Source organism: Poeciliopsis prolifica, unplaced genomic scaffold, assembly GCF_027474105.1.
Source record: "Poeciliopsis prolifica strain line A6 unplaced genomic scaffold, Auburn_PproV2 SCAFFOLD003, whole genome shotgun sequence".
Taxonomy (NCBI): domain Eukaryota; kingdom Metazoa; phylum Chordata; class Actinopteri; order Cyprinodontiformes; family Poeciliidae; genus Poeciliopsis; species Poeciliopsis prolifica.
Window position 1 is genome coordinate 10,434,862 of NW_026562378.1, and position 13,561 is coordinate 10,448,422.

The 13,561-nt window shown below is 40.4% G+C and overlaps 1 protein-coding gene across 2 annotated transcripts; it reads left to right on the forward strand.

The window, feature by feature from the left end:
* The first annotated feature begins 89 nt into the window (after positions 1-89).
* LOC129358543 (EEF1A lysine methyltransferase 3-like) lies at positions 90-13,275 on the forward strand. Of its 2 annotated transcripts, none has more exons than XR_008605812.1 (3): positions 90-377; positions 3,664-3,754; positions 12,590-12,676. XR_008605812.1 is itself a non-coding variant. In XM_055027671.1 (3 exons), exons 1-3 carry the CDS (start codon positions 10,939-10,941, stop codon positions 12,985-12,987), a joined length of 675 nt encoding a protein of 224 aa, XP_054883646.1. In that variant the 5' UTR covers positions 10,700-10,938; the 3' UTR covers positions 12,988-13,275. The 2 variants fall into 2 exon arrangements, 1 of the variants encoding a protein (XP_054883646.1); XM_055027671.1 differs by lacking the exons at positions 90-377; positions 3,664-3,754 and adding exons at positions 10,700-11,103; positions 11,191-11,302 and having other exon boundaries at positions 12,590-13,275.
* Positions 13,276-13,561: the final 286 nt, after the last annotated feature.

The following is a 13,561-nucleotide window of genomic DNA, read 5'->3' on the forward strand; positions in this document are numbered from 1 at the left end:
CTTTGCGTGTGACAAAACGTCATAGTTCACGACGTGATCAAGGGCAAATTCTATTTTGAAAGATGCGCCATATATAGGCTCAAGTGAAATAACTGTTGGGAGTGAAGTAATAACGTCGAAGAGGGCAGAGTTACTTTAGCCTGGCCGTTGCGTTCAGTGCTTTCCTGGGCTTTCTGCCCATCGCATGGATTTTTACCGAGTAAGATTTTTACCGGGTGAATCAGCGAGGAGGTGAAATTGTATACCATGACGTGGATTTTCTGCGCCACTTCTGAAAGGGCTGTTCTGTAGTTTTAGGCGTCCGTGTCAACAGGCTTCCTAATATTGCTAACACTAGCAGCGGGCTCGAGGAAGCTTCACAGTGCAGGCAACTTCAGGTAAGTTTTCAGCGCGAGGAACTGGCACGTTACCTAACGACTAGACTAGAGGTTAGCAGTCGGATCAAATTAAATCCAGGCCAGAATTTACGAAGTCAAAATTACGTGAATGTCTGATGCACGTAATTCGTGTCGTCGATCACTATTACGATGCATAAATAAAAAATAAAAAAAATCGGCCTGATAGTGGATTAAATGCTCCTGTTTCGGAAGCTGTTGGAGCGGATGTCACAAAACCAAAGCTTTCTGCGATGCCTTGGTTCGAGAAGCTGGATGGTGTAGGTGAGTCACGGTCCACAGGCTGCCATGGAGCTCAGAGGAAGGCTAGTGGTAGAGCAGGGAGCAAGGAGTCCGTCGAGCTCCAGGTATCTTCAGGGAGCTAGTTTCTTTGAAACCAAAACTGAAAAAAGTCAGACACGTTTTATTTTTTTTTTTTTTCGTTTTTGTTTGTTAAACCACAACGAGAAATTAGATAACGAACGAGAAATTAGGTAACCGTCAGACAAACAACATCGGAGATCGACCTTTACGTTACAACGGTTACCTCTCCGATGTTGTTTCTCGTTCGTTATCTAATTATCTAACCGATGGTTACGATCGTAACCGTTGTCCGACGGTTACGGTCGACCACGGTTAGATAATTATATAACTAGTGTTGAGGCGCTTACCAAGGTCAAATACACTCCCTGAACAAGGGGCTCGGTGCCCCTTGTTTTCACTTCTACTCTGTAATGGTAAGCGTCTCTTTTTTAGCGCTAAAAAGAATAAAAAACGTAAAGTCTGATTGCTTTGTGTTGGCTGATTTGCTGCTCGTGCGCTTGCACGTTTTTGGTCTATCGGGTTAGAATACATGATGTTTCTCGTTAGTTATCTAATTATCTAACCGACGGTTACGATTGTAACCGTTGTCCGACAGTTTGATGACCACGGTTAGATAATTAGATAACTAGCTATCTGTTTTTTCTCCGATGTTGTTTGTGCACAACGGCGGAGAAAAAAACAGATAGGGACTGTGCATTTTTATTTTTTTTATTTTTATTTATTTTGTGAGACATGTGGCCTGACCCGGAAGTTTTCCTTGTCCCGTTTACACAGGGGCCGTTTTGATATATACACACATTGTTATAAATTGCTGGGAAGAGAGCAAAACAACAAACTAACTGGAAGTAACCCATTTTGGGGCATTAAAAGTAAAAAGAGAGATGAAGAGAAGAAAGAAGAAAAGGATAATAAAAAAAATGTATAGATGGAAAAGAACCAAGAGGGGGGAAAAAAACATCAAAATAATGTAGTGGTCATAGTGACAGTAATTACTGTAAATTGTCAAACAGAAAATAAAATATACTAACTAGAAAATTTCTGAAGAAATTTAACTGGGGCCTGCCAAAGTGTGCCCATCGGTTTGGACCCAGTGTTCTGATGCTAAAAATGAGCATCCATGCTAAAGAAAGCTGCAATGTCATCAATAGCACGTGGATAATCACAAGCATGACTTACTGAACATGGGTAATAAGTAACGGAAATAGCTAATACCTCATTCAACCTCCTGAGACCCTGGCTTTTGTTTGATGTGCATTTTTTATGTCTCCTTACTATTTGGGATTAGTCTTACCTAATTTTAGTTGAAATTAAATTTTAGCTTCCTATGTGCTCTTGAACTATGTCAAAACCAATGTCCTCATATGAGGCCATTGGGTCTAAATTTGCATATAAATTTTTTCCTTGCTATTTGGGATCATAACGACCCAATTAGCCTAAGAATGAAATTTTAGCTATCTATAATAAGTGGTTATATCAAAACTAAATGTCCTCATAGGAGGACATTGGGTCTATCTGTGTGACAATAAGACCATTCAATCAATGTTATTATTTACATCTGTGTTTCACAGTATGTACATTTACGCTGCTTTCTGTCCAGACTTTCACAATGAAGACACTATTGGTTAACGAAGTACAAAAGTTTATTTTATACTGTCAACAAACACAGTGTTGCTTTTGCATCGAAAGGTGCAAAGTTTATGTACATGTCATAGCGAACTCAGTAAATAATTCAAGTATTCCTGCTTGCCTCTGTGAAAGGCATTGCATGGATAAGTGCAACGTTTATAAACATCATTATGAACGTGTCATAGCAAACTCAAACAAACATTCAAGTATTCAAGTAGTTCTACTGGACTCCATGAAAGGCTTCATAGCAGTTGCGCCGACTTTGCAGGCAAAGGAACACATTGCATGTCAGACAGCGTACACGGGATTTCCCAGAGCAGCCTTGTTGTCTGCAACGCATCGGGTTCTTGAGATCAGCAACTTCCAGCAGATGAGCAGCAGAAGTTGTGCGCGCTGAGATGTGAGGGATTGGAGTGACCAGGGATGTTTGGCCAGTTTTTGGACAGCATGCACTCTCTTCCTCTGCATGACATCACACTTGTTGAGGAACACTTGACCCACGTCCATGCGGAACGTCGTGATAGCCTTTCTTGGGGTACCGTGTTCTTGATGATCTCTGCGATACTGCAGCCAGCTGTTGGCCAGAGCAAGATCCATGAAGTGCATAACCATGCGAATCGTCCACTTCTTTGTTCGCACCCTCATCCTGTAGTAGCTCATCATTCTGTCTGACAAGTCTACCCCACCCATCTTTGCATTGTACTCCTGTACAATATTTGGTCGTGTGATGGTTAGGTAGCGTTTGTCCTTCTTGGACCACCGCTGGCAGGTATCCTCTGGCTCCTTAGCATGGACAGTAGAGAGCATCAGGACCGGCTTGTTGTCAAACCATTTTACAACATTTAGTTTCCCATCTCCCCTCACAACTGATGCGGAGGTACCTCTGCCTGTCAGTTGGGAGCTTCTGCATTGCTTTTGGGATCCTGTTCTTCATAACTGTACCAGTTAGGTACACCTGCTTCTCCAGCATGGATTCCACAGCTGATGTGGTGGTGAAGAACCTATCGCAGTACACCTTTGTACCAGGATGTACTGTTTGAGGACCAGGGCTCCCAAACCCAATCCTTCTGTGTCCGGCACCTGTGCAGCCAGTGCCTTTGAACCTTGGTAAACTTCAAAGTCGAGAACGACACCACTGCTGTTGCCAGGACAAAATTCTTCATGCCAACTGGATTTGGCTTCAGCGGCACATACTGGCGGAACGGACAGGCTCCAGTGAATGGTATCATCTGTTCATCTATTGAGATGGATACTGGTCGGGCCTGAGCATGGCAGCCTTTGAGTATGCGATTCATGAAAGGCCTCACCTTCCAGAATTTGTCTGTTTTTCTGTCTTCAGGTATGTCGTCATCAATTACCACCTTCAGATGGCTCCTCAGCTTGAAGAATCGGTCGCGTCTCATTGTGTCACTAATGGCAGGGATTCTCAGGTTAGTGGACCAAAACATGCAGATTTGTGGGTAAGGGATACAGGACATCAAGATGGATGCTCCAAAAAAGTGGTACATCTCTTCAACCGATGTGTTGAGAGATCTGCCACTTTTAGCTAATGACATAGAATTTGTACAGTCGGCAAGGACTTTCATCAGTTCTATGTCAACGTACTGTTCCATGTACTGCACCAGCGACATATCTGCTCTCTTGTCTTGTTGTTCATCAGCTCCTTAAAATGGGACTAAAACAGTGTTGAATGGAGCACACTTCCAGTACTCTGTTTCCATTTCTTGGTCCTGCCCTGCAACCTTGCACATCCTGGTCAGGTTCATCAGAAAAAAGATGCTGTTGTTTATGTGGTGGCTCACTCGCATCACTGTCAGTATCTTCACTTATGTCAGCAGCATCAAGTTGATAATCTGAATCAGAATCATCAGGTTGCTCCACAGTTGCTTCACATGGAGTGATTTCACCCACAGCAGGATCATCCTCTTCACCATCTGACAAATCTTCAATCTCAGTCATTTGCGATTGCATTTAGCAATCGTTCAGCTCTCAAAAAGGACATTCCCCCTGTAATTATAAAAATGCACAATCTATTTCCTTGTAATAGAAAATAAAAACTTGCTCCACTGGCAAATTATTCTACATATTTTTTAGTGAAAGTTCGCTTGAAACAAGTGGTGATTGTCTATTTTTGGAGGATGAGTCTTATTTTATGTAATAAGACTTATTTTGACTAGAAATTAGACATTTTGTCTAGAAATAAACACAAATGATCTTTGAAAAATTTTACATTTTTGCACTGAAGCTAGACCTGATCTCCTCAAACAGTACGTCATGTTTACAGACGTTGTAGCTTGCTAATATTACTCAAATATATCAAATAAGCATGCCAGGTAAAGCTACAGACATTATTGTGCATAAATAAACTAGTTTCAATCATAAAATTTGATTAGGATTTTTACCTTGTCCATGTTTGTGTCGGGAGCTGCCATAGAAGATGTTCGCTGTCATTGCCGCCATGCTGGTTTTTTTTTTTTTTTTTTTTTTTCAAATGAGTGTAATTTCATTATGAGACCAGTAGCCCCCCAGATGAGGACAATTGGTCAAAATTCTTACAAATTAAATATCATGGTGCAGAGCAGCAAAAAATGTATGTCCTCATATGAGGACGCGGGGTCTGAGGAGGTTAAAACAGCAGATTGTTGCTGACGTTTTGTAAAAGTGGATTAGCGCTAAAATGAAGTAAATCGAATCACAGTTGGTTATGTTAAGCCAGTGACTATGACGTATTGAAGGGTTCTGGCCTTTGCGTGTGACAAAAAGTCATAGTTCACGACGTGATAAGATGCGCCATATGTAGGCTCAAGTGAAATAACTGTTGGGAGTGACGTAATAACGTCGAAGAGGGCAGAGTTACTTTACCCTGGCCGTTGCGTTCAGGGCTTTCCTGGGCTTTCTGTCCGTCGCATGGATTTTTACCGAGTAAGATTTTTACCGGGTGAATCAGCGAGGAGGGAAATTGTACCATGACGTGGATTTTCTGCGCCACTTCTGAAAGGGCTGTTCTGTAGTTTTAGGCGTCCGTGTCAACAGGCTTCCAAATATTGCTAACATAAGCAGCGGGCTCGAGGAAGCTTCACAGTGCAGGCAACTTCAGGTAAGTTTTCAGCGCGAGGAACTGGCACGTTACCTAACGACTAGACTAGAGGTTAGCAATCGGATAAAATTAAATCCAGGCCAGGATTTACCAAGTCAGAATTACGTGAATGTCTGATGCACGTAATTCGTCGTTGTCGTTCACTAAAAAAAATCGGCCTCTGATAGTGGTTAAATGCCCCTGTTCGGAAGCTGTTGGAGCGGATGTCACAAAACCAAAGCTTTCTGCGATGCCTTGGTTCGAGAAGCTGGATGGTAACTGCGAGTCTGGGTCCACAGGCTGCCATGGAGCTCAGAGGAAGGCTAGTGGTAGAGCAGGGAGCAAGGAGTCCGTCGAGCTCCAGGTATCTTCAGGGAGCTAGTTTCTTTGAAACCAAAACTGAAAAAAGTCACGTTTTTTTTTTTTTTTTTTTTTTTTTTTCGTTTTTGTTTGTTAAACCACAACGAGAAATTAGATAACGAACGAGAAATTAGGTAACCGTCAGACAAACAACATCGGAGATCGACCTTTACGTTACAACGGTTACCTCTCCGATGTTGTTTCTCGTTCGTTATCTAATTATCTAACCGATGGTTACGATCGTAACCGTTGTCCGACGGTTACGGTCGACCACGGTTAGATAATTATATAACTAGTGTTGAGGCGCTTACCAAGGTCAAATACACTCCCTGAACAAGGGGCTCGGTGCCCCTTGTTTTCACTTCTAGTCTGTAATGGGTAAGCGTCTCTTTTTTAGCGCTAAAAAGAATAAAAAACGTAAAGTCTGATTGCTTTGTGTTGGCTGATTTGCTGCTCGTGCGCTTGCACGTTTTTGGTCTATCGGGTTAGAATACATGATGTTTCTCGTTAGTTATCTAATTATCTAACCGACGGTTACGATTGTAACCGTTGTCCGACAGTTATGATAGACCACGGTTAGATAATTAGATAACTAGCTATCTGTTTTTTCTCCGATGTTGTTTGTGCACAACGGCGGAGAAAAAAACAGATAGGGACTGTGCATTTTTATTTTTTTTATTTTTATTTTATTTATTTTGTGAGACATGTGGCCTGACCCGGAAGTTTTCCTTGTCCCGTTTACACAGGGGCCGTTTTGATATATACACACATTGTTATAAATTGCTGGGAAGAGAGCAAAACAACAAACTGACTGGAAGTAACCCATTTTGGGGCATTAAAGGTAAAAAGAGAGATGAAGAGAAGAAAGAAGAAAAGGATAATAAAAAAATGTATAGATGGAAAAGAACCAAGAGGGGGGGAAAAAACATCAAAATAATGTAGTGGTCATAGTGACAGTAATTACTGCAATTGTCAAACAGAAAATACAATATAGTAATTAAAGAAAAATCTGACTTGCTTATCCATGAAAATTACATAGGAAAGTAATATAACTATCAAAGAAAATGAGAAAAATGAAGATAAAAGAATATATATATATATATAATTTCACTGTTCAAAATTATATATATATATATATCACTGTTCAAAATTATATATATATATATAATTTTGAACAGTGAAATAGTGGTAATGATAATAAAATATTATGAATAATAAGATATAGCTGATAGTAAATCAGGAGTCGTGATAGTGATATACTGTGAAAAAATCTATGACAAAATAACACCAAAAAAGCAAAAGTATTTGAATATTGAGGAGAATTAAGAGAAAGAAGAATAGAAAAATAATTTATGTCTGTCTATTTTGGAAAGTTTTTTTTTAAATCTAATATCACCTAAGAGGGAAAACTCTGTTTTAACAGGAAAAAACCTCCACCAGAATGAACAAATAAAAAAAGTCAATGAAAATAGAAATGAGGATGTATTTTGTTATCCTCCTTATAATCCCCCCTAATAATTTTCAGTCTTTTCTAAAAGCAAATCCACAACAACTGAGATCTAACATCACTTGTGTGGCTGGAGCGAACTGATTATAAGTCCAATTGAAGGCTTTTCTGAAAGGCTTTACCATCCTTCTAAACATACCATATTTCTTGTATGCTCTCGTCTTTACGAGTTCACATCCAACAAACGCTACAAAGTCATCGCAAAAGTTGCTGTCTGGAAGAACTGCTGCTGTGATCAGCTTTCTTGGTGAACCATAAATTCCTAGAAGGTTGTTAACGATGACCTTGGCATAGTAATCCGAGTTTAGTTTCGATCAACTTCATTACATTTTTGAATGCCTAAGTGAGCTGACAGGTAAATGGAGAGGCGCCTTTTTAGAACACCAGACTGTTCCCACAATTGCAGTCGTTTAGAATCACGGGGGTATTTTTCCAAAAGCCTATTGATGACAGCAGAAATAATGTAAACCTCATGTTTACATGTTTGGCATTGAAGTAAGTCTGACACCTCAGAGATAAACTCCTTAAGCACAGAGGGTTTAACATTGGATTTGCAAGTTTTGCAGTGGAACTCGCAGTCAGTCAAATCATCTTCTCCCTAATGCCGTGCTCAAAACATTGTATTCCTTTCTCTTGATTGTCTTGACCTGCCCTGTGTCTAATTCGTGCTATAGTGTCTCCTGGTAGCCCAGCCTCCACTATCAAGGTCCCTTTGGTAACAGATGGTAGAGCAGCTACTTCGATTTGCTGGTTCCCTGCTCCCCAATGTTGGGAAAATGGATCATGTTTTCTGCCAATGCCTCTGAGCTTTGAAGGAATGGTTCCAGTAGCAGGCCTCTTGAAGAATGTAAAGGGAGTAGACTTCACTGCAGAAGGAACGTGTTCAAAGGCAGTACAGGGTTCTGAAGAAGGAAAATGTACAAAAGCAGCACAAGGTTGAGAAGGAGTTTGTTCAGTGGCAGTACAAAATTCTGGAGTAAATTGTTGTCCTGCCACATTTTTCACTAAGGACTTAATCACTTTTTTAGGAAACGATTTTAACTGCCCATTGTCATCGTCAGTTAATTCTGACCTTTGGGTCTTTCGAGGAATGGAAATATTCGAAACATGGTTTTGTAATTTTTTGAAAGCAGTGTGTACATCCTGGTTTGGTAAAGTGCTTTTCAGACGACCAGATACTGGATTAGGACATAGTTTTGCCACATTTTTCACTAAGGACTTAATCACTTTTTGAGGAAATGATTTCAGCTGGGCATCATCAATGACAGCTGATCCTAAGCTTTGTCTCTCTGGAGAGATGGAAGCATCTGACATCTCACTTTGTAATTTTTCAATGGTGTTAAGTACATCTTGGTTTTGAAAAGTATCCAGCACATTACAAGTTACTGGATTAGGATGCTGTACTGCCACATTTTCCATTAAGGACTTAATCAGTTTCTGAGAAAATGATGTTAACTGGTCATCGTCAAAATCTGTTGATTCTGTGAGTTGAGTTTGGGAGTATGTAGAGATGGAAATATTTGAAATCTCATTTTGTAATTCTTTAAATGCAGTGAGCACCTCTTGGTTTCCAAAAGTGTTCGACACACTGCAAGTTACTGGATCAGGACGTTGTCCTGCCATATTTTCCATGAAGGACTTCATCAGTTTTAGGGTAAATGAGTTTAACTTTGCATCATCAATGACAGTTGATTCTGAGCTTTGAGTGTCACGAGAGATGGAGGTGTCTGAAACCTCACTTTGTAATTTTTTGAAGACAGCACATACATCTTGGTTTTCAAAAGTGTCTGCCACATTAAAAATTACTGGATTAGGACGCTGTCCTGCCACATTTCCAGGTAAGGACTTAATCACTTTCTGAGGAAATGATTTTAACCAGTCATTGTCAGCGACTAAATTTTGGATCTCTGGAGTGATGAAAATATTTGAAACCTCATCTTGTAATTCTTCAAAGGGCGTGCGCACCGTTTGGTTTTCAAAAGTGTCTGGCACATTACAAGTTACTGGACTAGGATGTTGTCCTTCTGCATTTTCTATTAAGGACTGCTTCAGGGGGAATGACTTTGACTGGGCGTCTTCAGTGTCAGTTGATTCTAAGTTTTGGGTTGCTGGAGTGATGGAAATATTTGAAACCTCATCTTGTACTTCTTCTAAGGGTGTGTGCACTGTTTGGTTTTCAAAAGTGTCTGGCACACTACGAGTTAGTGGACTAGGATGTTGTCCTGCCGCATTTGTGGCATCTTGTCCTTCCATGGAGGACTCAATCAAGCAAATAGGAGATGGTTTTACCTGGTCATCTTCAGTGACAGTTGTTACGCTTTGGGTCTGTGGAGATATGGAAATATTTGAAACCTCATTTTGTAATTCTTTGAAGGCAGTGTGTACTTCCTGGTTTTCAACAGTGTCTGGTGACTTCAGCAATCTCTGAAAAAGTCTCTTGAAAAATGTTTCAGATGTTTTCCTCGCAACTGTGTACAATTTCTCTGAATAGCTTACCTTTTTAAGATCTGCATTTGTTTTCGCCATATCAGAGCTGCCAGAGGGAAGTAGACGATCAGTGTCAGGAGAAACAGGCAGCTCGTTTTGATTACGGTACCTTAGGTGAAAGAAGATCTTTCGAGTCAGTTTTTGGGCAAGTCTCTGAGTTTCGAGAGAAGCTGTCATTTTGTGAACTCTTCTATCTAAACTCTCTTCAGATTCATAAACCCTTCTGAGTCTATCCAGCAAAGCGTTGAGCTCCATAGTGATACTGTCAAAATCGATCTCAGAAGGCTGCTGGTTTTCCATGAAAATATCAAAGCGTGTGATGTTGGAGCCGCTTGATGTTTCAGAATCCATCTTCCAGAATTTTCTGTCAAATCTATATTGTCTTTCTGCTATTTGTTTTTCTGCTGATTTTTTTGTTGTTGTCTTAAAACAGCAGATTGATGCTCAAGTTTTGTGTCCAAGAGATATGAAGTAAATTCGAATTACTATTGGTTATGTTAAGTCACTGACTGTGGCGTAGTAAAGGCTTTTGCGTGTTGTGTGGCGACAGCAAGACGTCATAGTTCATGATGTGTTCAAAAGCAAATCCGATTTTAAAAGATTCGCCATAAACAGGCAGACGTGAAAGGACAAAAATAAGGTACAATAACGCTTGGAGTAACGTAATGACGTCAAAGAGGGCAGTATTACGTTAGCCTTCTGTTCTGTCAGATTCCTTGATGATGGTCTGAATGGTTAACTGCTAAGTCATGATGTCATACAGCTGTTAATAAAGTGTATAACGATCTAACGTCTACGTAATGGCGTCATGTTAATTTGTGCTCGGCGTATGGCGGTCTGACAACGTATGCTGACAGAACACAGGTGTTCTGTCCACTTTTTTTTTACCCGGAAACTAAAAGGGTCTTTCATTCCTTTCAAAGTAAAAGCTGACAGTTGTCTCAATACATGCTCGGCGCTTCAACTAATTGCAAGATGACTTTTTACGTATTTATTTATTGCAAATTGAATTGTAGCGAATTGGAAAATATATACGAACTCCCAATTTTAGCAAAGATTTTTGAGAGATTCTTGGAAACAACCGTAACAGCTAACTTGACCTGGAAGACGACTGACTCCTGGTCTTCTGCAGTAGAAATGGGAGCTTTTGAATCGTGAAAACCGCAGTTTATTCATCACTAGCCATGATTTGTGCTGAGCATGAAGACGACCCGTTCCCCGTCGATGAGGACTGCCTGTCCGCTGAGACGTTTTCACAGGAGACGGTGTACAGGCTGATGGGCGAGGAACTCCGGATAAAGCAGCTTTTCGGGGCCAACCTCGGCGTGGCTGCTCCGGTCTGGGAGGCTGTAAGAGCGGATGTCACTGAGCCGAAAGCTTTCTGCGATGCGTGGGTTAGAGACGTTGTGTGGTAACTTGCGTGACTGGATCCACAGGCGCTGCATTTATGTCGCTACTTTGAGGATCAGTCCGTGGAGCTCCGAGGAAGGCGCGTCATAGAGCTGGGAGCTGGAACTGGGGTGGTCGGTATTTTGGCTGCTCGTCTGGGTAGGCTAGAATTCATTCACTCATTCATTCATCCATCAGTGTATTCTCTAATCCATTCATTCAGACAAAGTGCTTTATGTACTCATTCATTTTAGTAATTAGTCCATCCTAATTCGATGCATGTATTCGTTTATTTATGCATCACTTCATTCATTCATTATATTTCATTCATGCATTCATCGTTTAATTAATTAATTCCTCAAGGTATTTTTGCAGTCTTTCATTCACGAGTTCATCAGTCAATTCATGGCTCTCAGGCCAAGTGGATTTGAATCAATCTGTTTAGAGAACTTTTACTGACTGCCCACTAGATGGCGGTGTGTTATAGTAGAGTCCAACAAAGTGGCTTTCATGCAAATAAAAACTGGCTGCCTGATCTTAAGAAAACATGAAATGTTATTGTTGAAAACTGCAAAAACAATATCAGCTGTGATTATCATATATAGCAGGGTACAAAATGTTTTACCTCAGCAGCCCTTTGCATTAATGTTTCACTCATCGTTGCTACAGTCATGAATGTCATTTGTTTTGTTGTGTGCTTTAAAATAGACACACAAGCATTAATAAAATGCATTAATTTCTTTTTAAAACTGGAAAATGCATCAAATAAGATTTTATTAAAAATGAAAGTGAGAACAGATAAAAAAGTACAGACCACTTTGTGTTTAAAAACTGAAAGGTAGCACAACAGATAAAAATATTAAAATGGTAGTTTATGGTTAAACCTGGACAAACTTTTAACTGGTTCTAATAGCATAAATCAGGAAGAGGGTATTCTGTCCAAGAATTACTCATAAACTTTCACAAAGAGGGCTCATTTAAAAGGCAGCATGTCTCAAAATGATGTAAAACGGCCTGTTACAACTCAAAGGTTAGAAACACAGAGACTTATTTAGGAAAAGGTTCTCTACATCTCATCAAAAAGAAAAAAAGAATCCCGAGCTCTGAACAGGGACACAGGTCAAGAAAATTAACAAACACATCTCACCTCCATGCTCGATAAAGCTGGTCATCACAATCGACTCGATATTGAATCTTCAACTATCCTTTGATTTCAGTGTAATTTGCCTCGGTGATGTGCTATGTTAAAATCTCATGTCCAACATATTGCAGAAAAATTTCTTCACAGCCATTTTTATTTGCTTTATTACTCAACAATTTGTTATAACTTAAGTATTTCTTGTGTTTTACAACTTGAACGGCAATATAGACATGTTCTGAGACTTTCTGGATGTCTCATCCGGTTGAGTTTTCACCTGTGTCACATGACGCTGTACTGTCTTTCAGGTGCAGACGTGACCGTCACGGACCTCCCTCTGGCTCTGCCACAACTTCAGGCGAACCTATCTGCCAACGTGCCCCCTGCCGGCTGGCCTTTTGCCCCTCCCAATGTCCTCCCTCTTTGCTGGGGGGAGGACCACTTAACCTTCCCTTCCGACTGGGATCTGGTGCTCGGTGCGGACATCGTCTACCTGCCAGAGACGTACCCTCTGCTGGTGGAGACGCTGGCTCATTTGTGCAAAAAGGGGGCCGTGGTGTATCTCTCGTCGAAAATGCGCACAGAGCACAGGACTCAGAGTTTCTACGAGGAGTGCCTGCAGAGCAGATTTGATGTGGAGCTTGTGCTTCGCGACGACAAGCAAAATAATAATATTTACCGTGCGTCCAAGAGAGCAGAGGAATAGCAGGAGGAAGAGCTTAATAAGAGACTGGACAGAAAACTGTTTTTGTTGGCAACAAAACAGAGTAAAAGCAACAAAAACATTGTACTCATCTCTGGGTTTATGCTAGATATTTAAAGAAAGGATTTGTTACAAAGAATGATTGTTTTTATGTACTTGCAAGTATTATTGAACCTGAAATTTATGGAAGCTGTAGATTTTTAACTTAAGTCTTAATGTTTCAGTTTTCTACAATGTTCAAACAAATTTTGCTGCAAATGTTTGATTTAATAAAATGTAACTTAAGGCTAATCTTTATCTCTTGGAATATATAAAGACATTTTACAGATCCAGAAGCTTTTCAGTTCTCATCACTGCCTACTGCTCTGATGTTTGTTTTTCATTTTATAACAATCTAATTAATGTATGCACATAACATTTTTAACACACACTGACATTCTTAGCAGCATTTTTTTGAATAAGTTATTAGAACCCGTCAACACAAAGTTGCTCTCCTCCCAAGCCGTGCTGTCAGACATCAACAGATGTCCCTCCCCTGCTGCCGCCAGTCTGTCCTTCATCCCCGGTGTCCTGCACT